The sequence below is a fragment of the Drosophila montana genome, unplaced genomic scaffold (assembly GCF_035044405.1).
Source record: "Drosophila montana isolate Dmon_TW-CO22-7 unplaced genomic scaffold, ASM3504440v1 contig_3703_1, whole genome shotgun sequence".
Lineage (NCBI taxonomy): Eukaryota > Metazoa > Arthropoda > Insecta > Diptera > Drosophilidae > Drosophila > Drosophila montana.
The window spans coordinates 18,522-38,057 of record NW_026998590.1 but is presented as its reverse complement, the minus strand read 5'-3'; the positions used below and the strand labels follow the sequence as shown (position 1 = coordinate 38,057).

At 46.0% G+C, this 19,536-nt stretch overlaps 5 protein-coding genes across 5 annotated transcripts; 3 read left to right on the top strand and 2 right to left on the bottom strand.

Moving 5' to 3' along the window:
* Positions 1-242: 242 nt before the first annotated feature.
* On the top strand, positions 243-1,376 carry RpL7-like (Ribosomal protein L7-like). The gene is made up of 3 exons (XM_064693015.1): positions 243-399; positions 464-1,112; positions 1,174-1,376. Exons 1-3 carry the CDS (start codon positions 389-391, stop codon positions 1,285-1,287), a joined length of 774 nt encoding a protein of 257 aa, XP_064549085.1. The 5' UTR covers positions 243-388; the 3' UTR covers positions 1,288-1,376.
* On the top strand, positions 1,315-6,533 carry LOC135435794 (WD repeat-containing protein on Y chromosome). The gene is made up of 6 exons (XM_064693014.1): positions 1,315-2,036; positions 2,301-3,540; positions 3,598-4,028; positions 4,088-4,286; positions 5,033-5,233; positions 5,467-6,533. The coding sequence occupies exons 1-6, from the start codon at positions 1,427-1,429 to the stop codon at positions 6,407-6,409; spliced, it is 3,624 nt and encodes a 1,207-aa protein (XP_064549084.1). The 5' UTR covers positions 1,315-1,426; the 3' UTR covers positions 6,410-6,533.
* Rab3-GAP (Rab3 GTPase activating protein) lies at positions 6,423-10,978 on the bottom strand. Its single transcript, XM_064693013.1, has 7 exons — positions 10,827-10,978; positions 10,467-10,764; positions 8,635-10,407; positions 8,237-8,578; positions 7,019-8,162; positions 6,761-6,958; positions 6,423-6,696 (listed from the first exon to the last, which is right to left on the bottom strand). The coding sequence occupies exons 1-7, from the start codon at positions 10,900-10,902 to the stop codon at positions 6,520-6,522; spliced, it is 4,008 nt and encodes a 1,335-aa protein (XP_064549083.1). The 5' UTR covers positions 10,903-10,978; the 3' UTR covers positions 6,423-6,519.
* Positions 10,979-11,119: 141 nt separating this feature from the next.
* Positions 11,120-12,374, bottom strand: firl (firelighter). Its single transcript, XM_064693016.1, has 4 exons — positions 12,168-12,374; positions 11,951-12,105; positions 11,530-11,890; positions 11,120-11,467 (listed from the first exon to the last, which is right to left on the bottom strand). Exons 1-4 carry the CDS (start codon positions 12,348-12,350, stop codon positions 11,204-11,206), a joined length of 963 nt encoding a protein of 320 aa, XP_064549086.1. The 5' UTR covers positions 12,351-12,374; the 3' UTR covers positions 11,120-11,203.
* Positions 12,375-18,374: 6,000 nt separating this feature from the next.
* Positions 18,375-19,536, top strand: LOC135435790 (uncharacterized). Its single transcript, XM_064693010.1, has one exon. It carries the CDS (start codon positions 18,452-18,454, stop codon positions 19,427-19,429), a length of 978 nt encoding a protein of 325 aa, XP_064549080.1. The 5' UTR covers positions 18,375-18,451; the 3' UTR covers positions 19,430-19,536.

Sequence of the window (19,536 nt, the reverse complement as noted above, 5' to 3'; positions counted from 1 at the left end):
TACGCAGCTCAGGCAAAGAGAGCGAGAGCACTTTATCGAATTGAGTAATGTGCGAATGCGCCAAACCGGAAATTAAAGTGTTCCGGTGCCAATTCTATTTTCGTATGGTTACTTTTTTGATTTTAAATTTAAACACATATTTGCAGACAACTGACAGTTCAGCCTCGGACTTTTATTTTAATCACCCTCATTGCAATGCCGATATAAACAAAATATATGTTTTCGATTAATCTCATGACGTTCAACAATCGATTTTAATCCTATCGCAAATTTGCCATTCACATCGGTTGGCATTCCTTCAAATAGGTTGGCATTCCTTCAGTTTTTGTTTTGATTGTGGACACACGTGTTTCGCAAAACTTTCTTGAAAAAAGTTGAATTATTCAATATGTCCGACAAGTAAGTGTTTATTAACTATATAGATTATTGAAATATGAAATATGAAGTTATTTTTACCTAACAGATATGCCGTGCCCAACAAACTACCTGGCAAAACAGTCTCAGTGCTTAAGCACCGCAAGAGGCGCATTCAGCAGGATCAATCGGTTATTGAACAAAAGCGCACGGATCGCATTAAACGCATAAGAAACGCCCGCACACATCATAAATTCAGACGGGCCGAGTCCTTCGTAATGGGCTACCTGAAGGCCGAACGCACATCCAAACGCATCAGACAAGCAATTCTACGCACAAATATCACAGAACAAAGCGCCAAAGCTGCTGCAGAAACGAATCCCAGACTGCTCCTAGTCATGCGCCATGCGGGTAAAAAGATCTTTGACAAAACCACCACCGAGATATTTAAAACGCTGCATATGGGACAACGGCACAATGCCGTCTTTCTGGAGAACAGCAAGGAGAATCAATTGCTGCTGCGCGTAATCGAGCCCTTTGTCGTTTATGGCTTTCCAACGCTGAGCACCATACGCGAGCTACTGTTCAAGAAGGGTTTTGCGCGTATCGATGGCAAAAAGACGGCTATACAGTCGAACACCATGGTTGAGGAGCAGCTGGGCGATAAGGGTATTATCTGCTTGGAGGATATCATACATGAAATCTACACGGTGGGACCCAATTTCGCCGCCGTCAAGGAATTTCTGTGTTCTTTTATGGTAAGTCGAGCTTAAACTAATGTCAATACCTAAATGCTAATCCAGTTTTTGTAATATGCAGCTATCAAGTCCCCGCGATGGCTGGAAGAAAAAGGTCTCCGTCTCGTTCAAGCGCGGCGGCGAGTATGGGGATCGTGGCAACGGCATTAATGACCTGGTTGCGCGCTGCCTATAAAACTTTAACCTAGTAGACTTTTATGTAAATTCTTTAAAGCGAAAACAAAACCAGAAATATAGTTATATATAAATAAGTTTTTAAACACATATATGCGTATTGCAAGTGCCAAAATATTGTTGTTTATTTCGTAAGAAACATGTCGCTTGTATATTTTGCCAGCGGTGACAGCAAAGCGGACGTCGAATATCAGACAATCTCCTCGACAGATACCCAGATTAGCCAGGAGCAATCGGAGCGACTGCACGACCGCATCTCCAAGGCCCAGTTGCAGAAGCTGTACGAACTATTTAAATCAGCACCAGGTCAAGTGGTTGGCTGTGGAGAGTTGCGACGCTTACTCGAGGATGTAGACATTACCTTTAACGATTTAACCTACACGCGTCTCTTTCTAAAAATCAATCAAAATCATGATTTTATGGTAGACTGGAATGAGTTTGTCTCATATCTGATATTCGGGTTCCAGGAGGAGGATCCCAGCAGCCAAAAGGAGGCGCTTATTATGCCCATCTCGGTGGCGCCAGTTGTACGCAAAACCGAGCACCGCTCAGCGGTCTGTTGCATAACATTGCTCAAGGTCAAGTCGGATCAGACGCCAATGGAGGACATCACCGAATCAGCAAACTATTCTTTTGGTGGCGAGGATTCGCCCGAGAACTCGGGCATGTGGGTAACGGCCAGCCATGAGGGTCAATTGCGTTTCTGGAGCGCACACATGGAGCCACTGCGCAGCGCCGTCTCCGAGAGCAGTAAGTATACGAGTATAGTAAAAGAAAAACCGGAAGCCATTAAAAATAGGATGGCTTAATACACATTTACTTACCTTCATTACCAAAAATCACAACATTCTCATACGATTGTCGCGATACTCGGGGACTTTCTTAATGACATGTCTGCCACGTTGTCTTCCAGCAATTGCCAACTTGTTCAACATGTGTTACATTCATAATGTTACAGACTGTCTTGAGTCTAAGGAGGTTTCACTTTATTTTTAACTTTCCTTCTAATCGCAGTTCACTTGAAGGTGCCCACCTGGATACTGGCCCTGCAGGCGCTGTCCGATGTGAGCATCGTGTGCACAGCCTCCACGGAGCGTGAATTGCGATTCCATGAGACGATTGCCTCGACCTTTACGCTGCGCATGGTCATTCGCAGCCTGCCGTATGCTGTCTATTGCATGAGCTATGCCTTCTACAACAGCGGCAAGACGCACTCGAAGCTGGTGCTCGGAGATTATGCTGGCAATGTCCGGATCCTGTCCTATTCACCATACCTGCGCGGCCCGTTCCAGGCGAAGCCCGGCGCGGCGCTGGTCGAGCTAGTCTGGGCGGATGTGCTGCGCGGCCGGATACCGCTGCTAATACCACGGGAATATATTAATCTGCACAACGAGCTCATCTCCTGCGTCTACTTCTCGCTGCACATGAATACGCTGTTCGCATCGGCCGAGTACAGGAACACAAAAAAGTATCGTGGACGCTGCCCGGGCCTGATAATGGTCAGCAACGATGATCGCAACAATTTTCGCATACCATTGGGCGTATCCGTGTTCTATGTGTCCGAGAGCAAGAATATTTTGGTCACCGGTGGCCCGGATACGTTTGTGCGCATTTGGGATGTCTACATATCGTCTGAGCCATCGGCCATTTTGACTGGACACAACGGCGGCATTGTGGCCGTCTTTGTGCAGCCGGAGGAGAATAAGGTGTACAGCGTGGACTATCATAAGATCATCAAGGTGTGGGATCTGCAGGAGCACACGCTGCTCCAGACCTATGGCGATCTGGTGCGCATCATTCATCACAGCGAAACGGATATTAAATATTATTATCATTCGCATCTGCGAGAGCTAATGGTCGCCGGCCGTAAGCTCATCCAGATCAAGTGCTGTCCCCGTGTCCGGGTCGATCTCACCGATGGCAACACCCATGCGGCGCCCGTTTCCGTGGTCCTCTATAATCGACTGTTTCGCAACATTGTCACCTGCGGCCTGGATAGCTATATTATAGTGTGGGATCCGTGGACGGGTCGTCGCAAGATCATCATGAAAAACTGTCACACCAAGATGATTTACGGGGAGACCATCGACATTGAGATTACGGCTGCCTGCTTTGATCCCCTGGAGCAGTTCCTGTTGACGGGCGCACGGGATGGTTCGCTCAAGATTTGGAACTACAACAATGCTGTCGTGGTGCGCAATATGAGCATTCAGCCGGACCAGGAAGTGACCGCCGTTATCTGGGTTGTGGATCGGTAGGTTATATACAAATATTACCCGGCCATATATAATCTTTGCATTTCCACTTCCAGTATATTGGCCATGGGCTGGGACCGACAGGTGACCGAGTTCAATGATGTGGCGGGTCGCGAATATGGCGATCCAAAGAAGTGGTCAAAATTCCATACAGACGATATCACCTGTGCCGATGTCAAGCTGGGCGAGGGCGTGGTCACGGCCACTTACTCTGGCGAGATCATCTTCTGGAAGCTGGAGACGGGTCAGCCGTATCGACGCTACAATGTCATGGAACCAAGTAGCTTTATTGAGCTGAAGCTGAATGCCGAGGAGCAGAAATTATCGCGACGCAGCAAACGCATGTCCTCATTCATAGGCGTTAATAGACGAAGCGCTTCCGTGCAAGCCATCAAGCCGGATGAAATCAAGGATTATGGAACCAATATACCTGTTTCGGTGCAGGCTGTGCTCTTCCTACAGCGACGCCCAATGACCAAGGAACATGGTAAGTTGACTCCCTAATTCCCATAATGTTCACTCAATATTTTTTTTAATGCTGTCCAGGCAGCGTCTTTATCTCCCTGGACACGGGCATCATTCAGGTCTATTCGCATCATCAGCATGGCGGTTATATTAAGGAGTTTATAGCCGTCCACAAAACGGGCGACTGTGTACTGACCATGGCCACAGATCGCAAGAATCGATTCCTCTATACGGGCACAGCCTTTGGTTACATCAAGGTTTGGCATATTGTCAATTATTGGTAAGTAGTCTGTTTAAATGGGGCTTGTAATTTGAGTCGGTATATATTGGTTTTGACATATATTTGAGCATTAGAACCAACCATAATAGCTGTGCCATATTTTTTACACTATTTTTTCCAATTGACTCTAAAGATCACCCTGAGAAAATACTGTATATCCGACCGTTCCCTGATTTAATTGAACAAAAATGTGAAAGTGTAATGTAATTAAATTTAACATAAAAATGTTAATAGCATTACATAGGAAAAAGGTTAACATAGTTAACCTAGACCAACCTCTGCCAACAACATACATGTTAAAGTGACGCTGTTAATGTTAACATAAATGCAAGTAACAGCAGTCTAACAGCTGCACACCAAAGAAATGTTAGAATAGGACTTCCCAGCGTCCCTAACGTTGGATCACCTGATCCTTTTGTTATCTTCAAACCTTTATCCTTTGATGCGAATATTCACTGTACTGAAGAAACATAAAGAAACCACAGAAATTGACTCTAACGACACGACTCATTATCTTACATGTGTATCAACTTGTAGACCAAGTCATCCACCCACAAATTCCTTTGGCAGGCCTTGCGTGTCTCGCGGAATTCCAAACAAACTGGGTTTTTTTTTGGCAACAAATAAATAAATAACTCATAACTAGAACTGGCGGGGGCGAAGGCAAGGTCTTAATAAAGACAGACATTCCTCTGTCATTTTGTTGAGGAACCTTACTAAAGCTCAATTCCAACACTCTTGTCTAGCATACCGAAGGCGGAGCAGACGTATGTGTGCATGCCCAGACTGCGACTGGACTTTATATTCCTGCGAAAGGAGCTCTTCTTGACGCGCGCCAAGCGTATGGTACGCTTTCAGCCAGAGCCCATGCTGGTTAGCTCCTACAAGGGACACCTTAAGGCCATTAATTCCATAGGTTTCATCAATTTGCCGAAGATTATATTCAGGTAAGTTTATTGAATGTTCTTAAAGCTCGATTAAAAAGTCGGTAAACATATTGCGAGACCAGGCTTACACATTTATCAGTCCAGGTTTCGGCTTAAAAATTGGTTCCTTAAATTCTACCCAGCTTTAAATAAAAGGAATTCAAGGAAGTCAGTTTTTCAAACCAGGGTTTATTCTCTCTTAAAAAAAACCCCAATTTTAATCCTTTCTCTTCTTAATCTTTTCCCTTTCGCAGTGGCAGCCACGACTATTCGTGCCGCCTGTGGACGCAAGGTGGTCGCTACTTGGGCACAATGGGCACTGTGCTGCCCTGGTCGAAGTTGACACCTTTCGAGCGCGCTGGGGAGGATAATCGCGTCTATCGCCTGCCGCCGGATATCAAGAAGGTGGCCAGCTCCACAACGCTCAAAGTTATCTCGGGCATACAGCATTCGTTCACGATGAAGCGTCCCAAGGCGGTCGAGGATCGGGAGGAGGAGCGCGAAGTGGAGGACACGACCACCGATGTGAAGAATATGTTTGATCGGCCGCTACGCGAGCCCATTCTGGGCAAGCACTTCGAGTTGCCCGGTCGCAGTGCCATCGAACAGCGCATCGAGTTGGATACGACACAGCTGTATATTCCGGTGTACACACATCTGCGTGTATATTCATCCGAGATGATGGAACATCTGCCGACGCCGCCAATAATTGGTCAAGTGAAGGCTGAGAACTATTTGGAGCATTATATGCCCGTGGTGGGCAAGGTGGATCTCAATACATCCGCCATGAACATAAAGGAGCCGCAGAAGCTGGTGCGCACCAAGGCAGGCGCCAGCCTGGACCAGCCCCGGGCTAGCGCCGGCTGGGGAAAGCCCAAGACTAGCTCAATTCTTGGCATACCGAGGGCTGGCTCCAGCCTAGGCAAGGCCAGGGCTAGCGTTAGCCAGGGCTCTCCCAAGGCTGGCGTTAGTTCAGGGTATGGCAAGGTGAGCGTTAGCCAGGGCCATCCCAGGGCTGGCAGCCCCAAGCCCTACACTAGCCCGAGCAAGTCCAAGACCAGCTCCATTCCAGGCAGACTTAAGGCGGACTTGATGCCAGGAAAACGCAGCTCCAGTCCAGGCAAAGCCAAAGCCAATGCCAGGACGAGCTCTGTACTTGGCAAGCCCAAAGCCAAAACGGACAAGGAAACCCATTAACTCTAGCTTTAAATCTGGTCGAATGTGTTTATTTATTTGGTTCTCGATTTGGGGCATAAATATTTGGATGCAGCTGCTCTGGGAATGAAATTAAAGTGAATTCAATTCCTTCATGTCTGTAGCATGCGCACCGCATTGTACATCTGGGCGACGGTGATCAGGTGCTTGGACCCGCCCCGACTAAGGCATTTATAGGCATGGGCTATCAGCTTGTCCAGGAGGACCACGTTAATCTCCTCCGGCTTGTTGGCGCTTATGGCAATGCTATGCTCTGTACTGGCTTCCTTCTGCGGAGCGAAAGGGTAGGGTTTGTGTGAGCGTGAGTTCAGTTCTGAGGATGAGCACACTTACCAGATTATCCAGATAGGCCAGCAGCTGGTGACCCACTGAGGCAATCTTGAGAAAGGCCGCCCGGGACCCCTCCGCATAGAGATTTAAACGCCTGCCGGCAATTTCCAGCAGCAGAGGACCCAGTTCTTCGTCCTCGCTAATGTCCTGCAGCAGCAGCTGCGCCTCTGCATCATAGCCAAAGGCATACAGCTCCACCACCTGCAAGAGCATACACTTGTTGGAATTCCAACTGGAATTGGTGGCTGCAAATGGGCTCACCTGTTTGCGCAGTATGGGAAGCTTGTCCAGCCGCCAGCTGTCGGCAAGCGCACAAATCTTGGCCATATAGTAGACATGATCGAGTATGTACAGCTGCTCCAGATCCTCGCGTATCAGATCCATTGTCGCAGCCACCACATTGCAGAGGAACTGGGTACGCTGCTCCTGCAGCACCAGATCCGGAGCCGGCAGCGTATAGGTCAGCTCCTTGTTGATATCCACCAGCAGCGCCTTGTTGGCCAGCGCATCGAAGAGCGTGGTTAGGGGACGTGACACGCGCAGCTGAAACTGGGCTATGAAATGCAGCACGCTGCAGAGCTGTGTGTGCAGCTGCAGCAGCTCCGGCAGCGCGTAATGCTGCTGTAGGGCCAGAAATTGGAGTGGCTGCTGCCCCTCGCTCAGTGCCTGCTCGAACTGCAGCTCCCGCTTGCCGTGCTCCAGCGAGCTGGTGAAATGCTCCAGAAACTCCAGGCACTGCTCGAGAAATTCAGGCACTAGGGCTGCAGACATGTCCAGATCCTGTTGGCACATCTTGTCCACCGGCAGGCGACCTACTTTCTGCATCAGCTTGGCCGCCGCCTGCAGTGGATACTTGAGCGTGGCATTCCACAGCAGGCAGCAGGTGCCATGCTTAAGCGCCAGATCTGGCGTGCGGTATTCCTGCAGGCAACGCAAGGCGGCGCGCATGTGCTCCAGCCCGGACAGCTGTTTGCTCCAGTGCACCATATGCTGCCAGGCCATCAGACTCAGCAGCACGCCCGACTCCAGGCTAAAGGGAAAATGCGCACGCAGCAGTGCCAAGCACTCTAGCACGGGTTCCAACGGTTCGCTGGGTTTGCCCGCCTGCTCCGTATTCTCAATTGCCGCTAGCTCCTCCTCTTCCTCCAGCTTCTTCTCCTGCTCCACTTTTTGCTGACTTGCCTTGGTCTTCGATTTTGCCTTGATGTCGGGCTCATCATCCGTCTCGTTTCCTGGCGGCGTTATCTCTACAATTGAACGTGGATGCAGCCGCGAGCTGATCAGCCACTTGGCTGTCAGCTCCGAGACAATGCCCTTGCCGCTGCTCAGAATGTTCTTCAAGCTGCAGTCGGGCTGCTCATACAACAACTCTGGACCAATGGGTTCACGGCAGATCTTGGGCTGACTGGACACAGTCAGAAGAAGAGGGACACCGGTTATTGCTTGTTCGCGACACACTCAAAGCTAAGCAAAGCTCACCCTAGTATCGCGCCCAGCACGGCCACATCTTCCAGCTTGCCGATGAGCAGGCCCCACTGTGCTTCATCGTGTGATATGCTCTCCCAGCGTTCGTCCTCCTCCGTGGCGCTATCGTCGCAGGAGCCGTCACGTCGATTACGCCACAGCTGTGTTGCCACCATACGGCAGACAATGGCCACCAACAGGCCGGAGAAGTATTTGCTCTCCAGCAGCAGTTCACGCACCTGTTGCCACCATGGCGAGATGGCATTGTAGGCATAGTCGTTGATATGCTCACCGGCCAGCTCGCAGATGACACGCACCATGGACGCAATGCGTGACATATCCTCGACGACCTCATCACTGTGGTTGAGAAAGTGTGTGTTAAAGCAGCTAACTCTCTTATTTACTTCTCTTACCAGTTGTTATACTTGAAGGGCTTCTCCAGCCAAAAGTAGATGACCAGCGTTAGCAGATCCTTGCTAGGAATGCACGCATCGGTGACCCACTGCTTGAACTGCTCAAGGCACAGGCCCTGGGCAAGAAAATAACCAAATAGATCAGAGCTAACGCTGCCATATTTATCCGACTTCGATGGCAGCAGTGTTACACAGTTGGGCGTATCGATGTTAAATATGCTCAGATAATCCACGAACTCTTCCACTCTGTGTGCGTCCTGCAGCTGAAAGCTAACCTCACGTATTGGGGGTTTCTCCTCGTCAGCATTTTCCAGCAGAATGACCAGCTGATTGATGGTCACCAAATCTGCATCGGAGAGCTCGAGAAGCTCCACTGGCAGCGCAACGCTATCGCAGCACTGCTTCTGGGCACGACTCAGTGTCAGGTAGAGATCGGTCAAACGTTTGTAGTTAGCAATTTGTTGGACAAACTCTTGGGTGGCGGCATCCTCCGCTTGCGCCTTGGCCAGGCCAAAGGCATCGACAATGCTCTGAAACAATTCCGGCTGCAGGCGTTTGCTTTTCAGTAACATCTCGAGGCACTGCTGACGCACTTCCAGCGTTTCCAGGTCTCCAGCAAGCTGGGCAATGGCGGCGATCTGCTGCTGCCTGTCATCGCCAGAATGTGTCAGCGTGCGCAGTTGATTGCGCAGGCGGCGTAGCGAGTGTATATCCCGGGATGTTTGAGAGTTGGTCTCGCTGAGTGCATAGTGGAATGGTATGTGCACCTCCTTCAGGCTGGCATCGCTGGGATCTAGAAATAGGCAATGATTCAGATTGGGCGACCGACGCATCTGCACGCCCGCAGCTCCCAGAGGGCTATGATTATTGTACACCAGCTGGCCACTCTTGGACACATTGAAAGCGGCCACTTTGGGCCCATTCTGCAGCGCCCATATGTCCAGGCAACCCAGGCGCGGCGCATAGATGACCAGAAAGAGCGCCTTGCGCTTGTGCGTCTTAATGCCACGCACAGAACGCTCCTTAATGGGCATAAAGGCGCACTGTGCATCTCGATAGCCCTTCCAGACGCGCAAAATAATCGCCTGCTGTGTGTCCACCAACATCACGCGGTCCAAATTGTCCGTAACAGCGGCCAATTTACCGCCAGGCGCCAAAGCCAGGGTGAGGCCGTCACGTTTGCCATCGTACAGGCGGCAGCGTGTGCGCATGGGCGCCTCCTTGCTGGGCAGCGGCATCTGTTCGGGCAGGGCGGCCGTTGTCTCCGGCGCGCGTCGGAAGAGGCCACCCAGTATATTTTTGTACGCCATGCCAATAACGTCTTTGGCCACCTCGCCCAGCGATACTGTCTTGTAGCCCTCCTCGGCCTCAAAGAAACCCAAATAAGGCTCCGCACCGGCAGCCAGCACCTGAGCGCTTCGCATAGGCGTTGCCTGCACCTTGGCGAAGTAGCCAAACGCAATGCTTTGATTTACAATGTGATCAAAGGTGGGCGATCGTTGATTCGTGACAATGGCAGCATCATTGAGAATAGATTCGCGCTGGCGCTTGAACTTGTATTTCTGAAACGGCACCACATCGGCGCTGGGATAAACGCTACGCTCCAGAGCACTACGCTGTATGGTCTGACGACAATTGGCCAGTATGGGCAATATGTCCTGGCCATTGATAAAGCACATGCAGCTGCTGTAGACAATGTAGAGCAGTGCATCGGCTTCTGTATGACGCGCCGGCGACAACAATTTGATGCCTAAGACGGACTCCTCTTGGCAACTGGCAAGCGGAGAAATGTTTCGCAATTAATGAGCTAACAATAAAGTTCCATAGCTTACCATTGCGAAAATAGCTTAACACCCGTATCTGTGTAGAATATCACCATGCCGGAGGCCAGACCCACTGCCACGCAAGTCCACTCGATGTCTGAGGAACGCAGCATGGGCATGCAGATCAGACTGGTGACTATTTGATTGGCATCCTCTAGTTCGCCACACCAGCTGAGCGCATAAGTGTTCTCATGGCCATGACTGTCCCAGCAGGTGGTCAAAAATGCCAGCTTCTCACCCTGCGCCAGGGCAATCGCCTCTCCAGTTGGTGACATGGCATAGTTGATGCCATTAAGCCAATTGTCGTCTGAGTTGGCATTGGAAAACAGTTAATTTCCGTATATTGATGCTCAATTCTTAAATTTTTACCATGACCAAGTCCAAAGTATTCCTGAACCTTTCGAAAATCTAAAATATTTCCAAATGTTTTCACCTCGCAAGCCATTTTTCTTTGTTGTCATGCCACAGCTGAGCTAAAGCCAGAGTTGCCGGACCTGTTCAGCCGACAGCTGTTGATGTGCTAAGTGTAAACAAAAGTGTGACCAGCAGAATATCGCCACCGATATATATATATCGATAAATATAGCATTGTGCAAAAGCCAATTAGCGCCAATTCAAACCAATTTTCTAAGAGCTTGCATTAAAACGCTTTTATCGATGGCTTGGGATGACCAATAATACCTTTAATATGCCAAAACATTAAATATACGTACACATATTCTAGAGCAAATGAGCGAAATATATAATTAATTCAAATCCGACTCCACACCACTGTCAATGTAGTCTTTTAGCATAATTGCACAACTACTTGGCAACAGTCGAGTCCAGTTGTTGATGTACATCAGACTGCTGGGTATCGTTACCTCCAGACTATTGGATCGATGCGCCTCTATAATGCGCTTTGCCACTTCTTTGGGATCCAGCAAGCCCAAAATGGTAGGAAACTTGACCTTCGGATATTTGCAAAGCCCCGTATTGGTCATGTATGGAAATATAGTTGTGACTCTTATCTGCATGAAAATCACATTAAAATTAAGTGTACTTCGCAGATGCAGAAGTGCTTAGTGCTTACCAGATCCTTGTAGGGTCCCTCGCGCAGCTCTTCGTGCAGCGCCTCCATCATGCCGCGCACTGCGAACTTAGTTGCACAATATGGCACCAAGTTGGACAGACCCACCACACCGGCAATGGACGATATAGAGATAATGTGGCCGTTGCGACATTCCTTCATTTGATCTAGGAACGCTTGTATTGTCCAGAATTGCGAGAATACGTTGACATCGAACACACGCTGTATTTCCTCGGCTGATTGCTGTGGCAAGGGATGCGTCGGCATTATGCCCACATTATTCACCAGCACAGACACAGAGCCCACCTCTGTTTTCACACGCTTTGCCAGCGCTAGCACCTGTTCGCGCTTGGACACATCACAGCTGCAATGGGTTATATTTTATATAATATCGGGGATTTCCTATTGGGCGACACACACACACCTGAAACTGTGCACGGCACCACGATTCAAGCGCCGAGCCTCCTGCACAGTGTCCATGTTGTTCTTCTCGTCGATGTCCACACACACCACCGTGCAACCACAGGCGGCATAGTGCAAGGCCAGCTCTCTGCCAATGCCATGGCCGGTGCCGGTTATCTGCAGTTTCGATGCATGAGTATATTATCAAAAATTCCACAATATTCCATTGAGCCACTTACCAGGACAATTTCGCTGCTGATATCCTTTAGCTTTCTAGGCAACATAGACTGCAACAGCACCGTAGTTAATTCCAGGAGCACGCGTACAATCAGCACCAGCAATTGCAGCAAGTCCTGCAGGAAGGCAAACATTCTCTTCGAGGCTGTGGTGGTACTGAAATTGAAGTAAGAATCTCTTTCCATTGTAAGAGCTTTCTTTGGTGCCTAATTAAAATTAAACATAAACATTAAACATTTCGACATTTGTCTCTTGTCAAGTTCCCAGGAAACACGCCAAGCCCACGTCTTAATTGCCCTAAAGATGTCTACGTTATTTCAGTATATATAAAGATTTAATTAAATTTTTTCGGTTTCTTCCAAAAGTCATTTTAAACTGTCATTTCAAAATAAATATCGATAGCAATATCGTACAATTTACCATTGTCTAGGTTATGCATCAAGTTTATTTTATGACAAATTATATTTTGTAATATTAAAGGCAAGGAGTAAGGAGTATAAAATGATAATTATTATTATTTTATAAAATATGAAATACAATCGTATATTTCCCTCATGCCGATAAATTGCCTTTAATGGACATAACGTCCTTAAGTTTCCATAATCGCGATAAATTGCCTGACGAGCGTTTGATACCTTTAAATTTCCCCAATCTGATTAACGCCAAGTGAGAACCACAAATGAATTTGACAAATGTTTATTTTAATTGTTTTAATTAACAAAACATAGGAACCTCAGCTATGCAAACGAGTCGGCAACACTTTTTTTTTTGAAACAAAGCGCAAAGAACAATAATAATTGCAAATTTGTGGCGCATTTAATTTATCTATTTGTATGCGGTTTTAAGTGCATTTCGGCTGTGCAACGTTCAAACGGTCAACGGACTTTGTCACAGTGGAGCATAATGATAGTGGACTCTATCTATAACTGCAGCCGCAGCTATGGACTTGGCAACGAGTGTTGACGATAAATCTTGGCCTAGTTGTTGGGCATACGCGCTGCTAGAACTTTGACAAACAATCATTATAACGATGACAGTGCAAGTATATGTATAATTGCTATAAGGTTGTCGTTAATGTATGTATGTATATGCATTTTTGAACTAAGCACTTTTCATTAGTATGGTATACCTAATATATGTATGTACTTATTTATAGACAAGTATTAATTTAACATTTTGCACTTACTGGATAATTTCACGCTCTATCATGATGTTAATCAAATGGAATTCACTTTCGGCTGGGGTGTCGATTGGCCTGTAAATTTTAAACGAAAAAAGGTTTTCTTTTAATTGTGTTATTTGTTTGATTTAAAGTCACGTCACGTGCTGTAACTAGTTGTCTTCCGTATTCGCGTGCATTTTCTTTTCTTTTTACGTTTCAGCTTAAATTTAAGTGTGTTGTTCGGTGCTTTTCATTTCAACAAGCGGCAGACGAAAACGCTGATGAGTCGCTGCAGTGGAGAGGGGGGGTGGGGGCGGTGGGCGGCGTAGGCGAACCAGCTGCAGCCTGTAGCAACATTTTCACTTTCGTTTTTGCCGCAGACGCCACTAAAATGAAAATTACGTGCACTACAATGTGGCACAACACACACACACACAGCACACACAAGCGCGCGCGACGCGCACACACACACAGTCAACGTCAGGCGGCTTTACCGTTAGACAGCTCAATGGGCCGCCCAAGCGACCGACTGACAAGCGCCGCACAGTTATTGGCGTCTCTTTTGGCCGATTCTGTTTGTGGCAACTACATGTTGCAATGTCTGAGGAAATGTTGGCAATTGAATAAGCAGCCAATGCGACAACAGAGCGAGGTGCGCTTTAAGAGTTTTTCAATTCGCACTAAAACAACTTGCCACAAATTACTGGGATTTCCGTTATGCAACTGCGTTGTTGTATTCCGTTTTTATTCAGCTGCCACCGCGATCCAACCGAAACGGTTCGCTGCCTGCCACCAACTGATTTAAGCTGGGCGCGCGCCAAGCCAACGCAACCTCGCTAAGCTTCCAGCTCCAAAACTAGAGAGTGCGACAGACAGAGAGAGAAGGAGAGAGCGAGAGCGAGAGCAATAGCAATCTGCTCTCACTGATCCTTGGTGACAGATATTGAGCGTCAAGTGAAGGACGCCACATTTCAACATGTTTTTGTTTATCCAAACAAACGCAGAGGCGCGACCTTCGGTTGACAAGTTTAAAACAAAAGCTGATATGCAGCTTCATTATGTTTCTTTATTGTTTTAATGCCGCATACCCATTAAATATGGATAAAATGGGTATTATGAAGTTGTGCAAATGTATGTAACAGGCATATGTTTTCCAGTTCCAGTCATGTCTATCTCTCTGTTTAAGCTCCTTAGTCAGCTTTATAAGCTGATTAGGCATAGAATACAACATTTATTTAAGAATGCATTCTTCAAAAGTGTGGTGCACATGCGCTGCCTAAGGAGTCCATATCTATTACAGGGTATTTTGTAGTCGATCATCCTCTCGATCAGAGCACTTTTACTTGTTGATGTTGTTGTTGCATGATTTACCGTTTTTGGAGCTTTGCGCAGACAAAACCGCGTCCCATGTATCAAAACTGACTGGTTGTTGTCGTTATGTTGATGACGAGGCAACAGTTCGCGGCCCAAGTTCAAGTTCAGTATGTTCCAACTTAATAAATACATAGATCATTTCACATCAAGCAAAATGAGCTGCATACCGATGCGCAAAAAATAAACTTGAATGAACCGATTGCTGTGGCTTGCGTTGGGTTGGGCAGCTGCTCTGCTGCTGAGTTCTGTTCCTCGCTTGTCCTTCATTAATACTTTTCATTATCTCAATGCCAATCCCTTCCCCTCCCCCCTTTCGCTCTTTCCGCCTCTCTCTCTTTCTCTTTAAATTTGCGATATAACCAGTATTTTGTTTTGTTCTGAAAGTAAATTTGTTGTTTATGTTTCCCTGTTGGAGAAGGTCAGTTAAGGGCCGTTGTTCAGCGATTGCTCGTTAATTGGACACAGCTCCGATCGACGACCCGTTCGCATAATTGGTGTCAATTTGGTCTTCCAGTTGCTCTCGATGATCAGCCGTTATCTCTATTTCGAAAGAAGAAGAAGATCTATGTGACGTGACTGAAACAATTGCTGCAAGTGCACATGTCCTCAATTAACATGTGAGAGTTATCTGTTCGTCAAAGCTCGACTAGGGGATACGCTGTATATAATTATAAATTAAAGTATATGCAAACATTTGTCTATCTATCAATAACAGGCAATGTTTACAGTTGTTCTTCCCTCAGTTCCAAACTATTATCCAAATATCTTCTATTTTTACTCAGAACAGAAAGATGGCACTTATAGGAAAGGAAAGCCAAAGGAGAGACGTTTATTTATCGACTTAAGTTTATGTATACTTTATCGGGTGATTTCTCTTTGTGCCTTTAAACATACGCCCAGTCATCATACGCCTTCTACTCATTCTAGGGTAAAGGGTAGACGAAGATAATGTGTCGTATAATCACAATGCCAACTTATGAACTATATATACAAAAGAAAATATATTTATAAGTTTGACTTGGTCTTCACACTGTGATACTTAGCTTTGTAAACATATTTTCAGCTCTCAAAGTGCCAATCTCCTCTCAAATAGAAACCTTTATTTGAGCATAAAAGTATGATAAATCTATTCACATAAATCAAACATTCAACTTTTCGTGACTATTATGTAAATCGTCAAATCAGTTTCGTTGTTCTGTTTGTCATAAATTAAGGCTGTCTGCATTTTTTTGTTGTTTAGCTCCAACTGATTGAATCAGAACCGAAGCGGAACTACAACCCTCCGGCTGTGTAATAGCCGTATGCCTATTCCCGAAATGGGCAATTTAACACAACGGCTGAATTAATGCTCAGACTTTATGGCTAGCCCCGCCCCTTCTTATCGCTAAAGTCAATATGTTTTGACTCCCGACTCTGTACTATATCATTAGCGTGCATTAACAATCAATAATGACAAAAGCAAACTCAATAACGACTCTGAGTTTGGGTGCAAATAGAAGTCTGCATGGGTGGGTATAGGAAGTATTCTTTTGGATATGTTAAAGTTAAAAATAATTGATAAGCTCAGGGGAGTTGTAATAAATATAAATATATATATGTATATGTATATGCCTATGCATAAATATAGGTAATACTTGTTGAAATAACTTAACCCCTATCTATCTGAATAATCAAATTAGATTGATGCATTAATATTTTTAATTGGATTCGAAATAAAGGATTAACAAATTAGCACCTCGCGTCCCACAATCACAAAATTACCTAATTAATCACGTTTTTTTTCGAAGCATGCTGTCAAGCTTCGAAACCAGTCCTTTACACCAAGTCTTATAAATACATACCACCCCGTCATTGCCTGAATTGAGATATATAATCTAACCAAATTCAGAGAATCTTAAGAACAACTTTCTTATAAGCATTTTATTCATTATTATGGCTATAAGCTATAAAATACAGTTACAATATGTAGTACATATCCTTGGCAACATTTATTGACCTTCACTTTATGTGTACATTAATCCATTAACTATTCCAACTCGACTAAATGCATTCAAATGTCCTTTTAATGGACAAATGCAAATCGACATTGTGTGTGTACGTTTTTAATTGTCAATTGTGTCATGTGTGCGTCTGCCGGCATGCAACAAACAAACAAACAAACAAACAAACAGGCAAACAAACAACAAAAAGCTAAATGCAAATGAGATAGCAACAGCAGCAGCCGCTACGCTTGCGTTACGTTACGTTTCGTTTCGCTTACGTTACGTTGCGGCAGCGCAAACACAGCGCAGCCTAAAAGTCGGCTTCAGTTGTCATTGGTGAGACAAGCGACGAGCACTGCAGTGAAAAAGTATCGGCAGAATAAAATACGAATACACGGCAAGAGGCAAAATGTAAGCGAAATGTGTTTGTGTGTGTTAGTAAGTGTGTGTTAGCTTGTGGCTTTTGTGTTTGTGTTGAGCTCGTGATTTGTTTACCTGTCAAAATAATAAATAAAACTTTCGTGTTGCCAGTGCCGCATTAAATACATTTTTTTATTGTTGTTATTGTTGTTGTTCTTATGGCTGTTGTTTGTTGCCGTTGGCATTGGATGACGCGGAAGCAACTCATGTCCTGGCCTGACTTTCGCCTTGGTTTCATGGCGCCAGTCTGCAGTCCGCGCCCCAACGAAAATGCAGCGCCAAAAGTCAAAGGATAAACGTTGCCTGGCTTTTAAATAATATTGATAGTGGGCGGGGCGCTGTCTGCTGTGACAAGAAAAACGTTTCCACTTACGTTTGAAATTCAATTGCAATTTGAGCTCAATTACGGATAGATTTCCACGCGTGTGCAACAGTTCTTCTCTAATATACCCTGTAGCCTATAGCCAAAAACAGAGTTTTATATCAGTGACAGCTGGATTTCCGTTTTTAATAGAGCGCAGAATGGAGTTCGGAAAGAAAAACAAGTCTGTAGCCTGGACCTTTAGCTCATTGTAATTTAAGTAAAGAGTATAATTAATACGACAGCTAAGTAATATTTATTTTCATTATTTGAAATGAACAAAGATATATATTTTTATATAAAATAGATCAAATATAAATTATCATATCATCATAATAAACATAGTATAATATAACAAAAGTGTGTCTATCTATAGTGTATATAAATATAAATTAGAGGATTAATCATAAAAGTAATATATGTATAAATATTTATTATAAATATAATAATAATAGTAATATATAAATATAAATTATAAATATAATCAGAGAAATGCTTTAAGGTTCATATCAAAACTAAATTTCACGGATATCAGTTTCATGCACCCAGCCTCAAACTGTGTCACTGGCTCAAACCGCCAACAGAACCATCGACTTCTTTTTGCACTTGCAGTCTTGTTAGAAACAGACTGAGATCTAAATCACTTTAAAGGGAACAGCCTGGATTTACAATACTTACGTATTTGAATGTCATCTTGATGCAGGGAAAGTGCATAGAAGTTATTTTAGAATAAAATGTGTATAATAAGAATAAGACACGAAGAAACTTACGTGTTTTAATGTGTGTCTGAAAGTTTAAGCGTATATAATTCCTTACAAATGTGTGTTCCGGAGCTTGGTAAAGGGTATCAGCTATTCGCACGCTCGCACACTCGCACCCTTTAACCTTGAAAGTTTAATTGAATGCACTGCTTTAACTGTCAGCTAACTATCTGATGTGTAACATTTCATATAGGAAGTTATTCCAACATACTCTGACCGCATCAGCATGTCGTTGTCCACGGCGTTAATACCGCAGCAGCGACAGCCATGCAATCGGAAGAGCGCCCAGATCTTTGCCAGAATCTTCGAGCAGCGCTATGGTAACTGGAGTTATATGAAAAGCCGCAGCATTTGCCGGACCACGGCCGTTGTCGAGCAGCAGGCTAGCGGCCTTGTTAGATGTGTCAACCAGGTGGGCATCCAATTGCAGACGCAGCGAAGTGCCAGCCTTTTGGCGCTCCAACGACAACAATTGCTGGCTGTGCACAACGAGGATTATCGCATCTACCCGCAAAGCGTCGATTTGGACGCGTTCTTTGGAGAGGAGCAAAAGTGTGAGAAGGTATCGGATGTTTGCCTGCTCAACGATCACTTTATGCTGGTCAAGATGCCGCAGGAGCAGCTGGCCAAGGAGTTCCAGCCAGCGGCTGTCGAGCTGCAGCGCAAACTGGGCTCCCGGCTGCCGCGTTGCTTTAAATGCTATCGCGGCAGCCGTGTTTCGCCCATCTTGGAGGAGCAGGATGCCTCCTCACCAACTGACTATAGACCCTGGAACTCTTACGATCATGAGGACGTCGAGGTCTTTGCCTCAAGCACGCGCATTGTACCCGCTTATGGCCAGCAACAAATGCCGACCAGTTCCACGCCCGCCTCCAAATCTGTGCCGGAGTCCGTCATAGTGGAGCAGCCGCTGCCACAGCGGAGCGCGCTTCCTGCACCAATGCAGCTGCAATTGGAGACGCTTCAATCGCCGCCGCCAGCTGATGCATCTGCACATGCCAGCAGCCGCGGCCCGCTGCACTGGTTCCTCTGGCCCTTCCGGCGGCGCCTTGCCAGCCGGCCCAGAGCCCAACTGGCCGCCGTGCACAAGACCTACTTTGTCAGTTGGAACAAGCCGCCGGATACGCTCTGGCATGGCTATGGCGTGGAGCGTGCCCGGGTGGATAAAGTTGTACTGCGGCGCTGCCGTTCCGCCATATTTTAAAGAATTTCTACCAAAGCTTGTGTATATTTTGTATATATTGGGGAAGGCGAGGCTCAAGCCTCAAATCGGCCAACACAACCAAAAGGTTTAATAAAATAAAGAGAAAA

Coding starts and splice junctions, on each gene's coding strand:
- RpL7-like (XM_064693015.1), top strand. Junction 1,113..1,173: donor AATTTCTGTGTTCTTTTATG/GTAAGTCGAGCT, acceptor TGTAATATGCAG/CTATCAAGTCCCCGCGATGG.
- LOC135435794 (XM_064693014.1), top strand. CDS start 1,427: ATGTCGCTTGTATATTTTGCCAGCGGTGACAGCAAAGCGGACGTCGAA. Junction 4,029..4,087: donor CCCAATGACCAAGGAACATG/GTAAGTTGACTC, acceptor AATGCTGTCCAG/GCAGCGTCTTTATCTCCCTG. Junction 4,287..5,032: donor TGGCATATTGTCAATTATTG/GTAAGTAGTCTG, acceptor ACTCTTGTCTAG/CATACCGAAGGCGGAGCAGA.
- Rab3-GAP (XM_064693013.1), bottom strand. CDS start 10,902: ATGGCTTGCGAGGTGAAAACATTTGGAAATATTTTAGATTTTCGAAAG. Junction 8,579..8,634: donor CCCTTCAAGTATAACAACTG/GTAAGAGAAGTA, acceptor TCTCAACCACAG/TGATGAGGTCGTCGAGGATA. Junction 8,163..8,236: donor GTGCTGGGCGCGATACTAGG/GTGAGCTTTGCT, acceptor GACTGTGTCCAG/TCAGCCCAAGATCTGCCGTG.
- firl (XM_064693016.1), bottom strand. CDS start 12,350: ATGGAAAGAGATTCTTACTTCAATTTCAGTACCACCACAGCCTCGAAG. Junction 12,106..12,167: donor TCAGCAGCGAAATTGTCCTG/GTAAGTGGCTCA, acceptor TCGAAACTGCAG/ATAACCGGCACCGGCCATGG. Junction 11,891..11,950: donor GGTGCCGTGCACAGTTTCAG/GTGTGTGTGTGT, acceptor AACCCATTGCAG/CTGTGATGTGTCCAAGCGCG.
- LOC135435790 (XM_064693010.1), top strand. CDS start 18,452: ATGTCGTTGTCCACGGCGTTAATACCGCAGCAGCGACAGCCATGCAAT.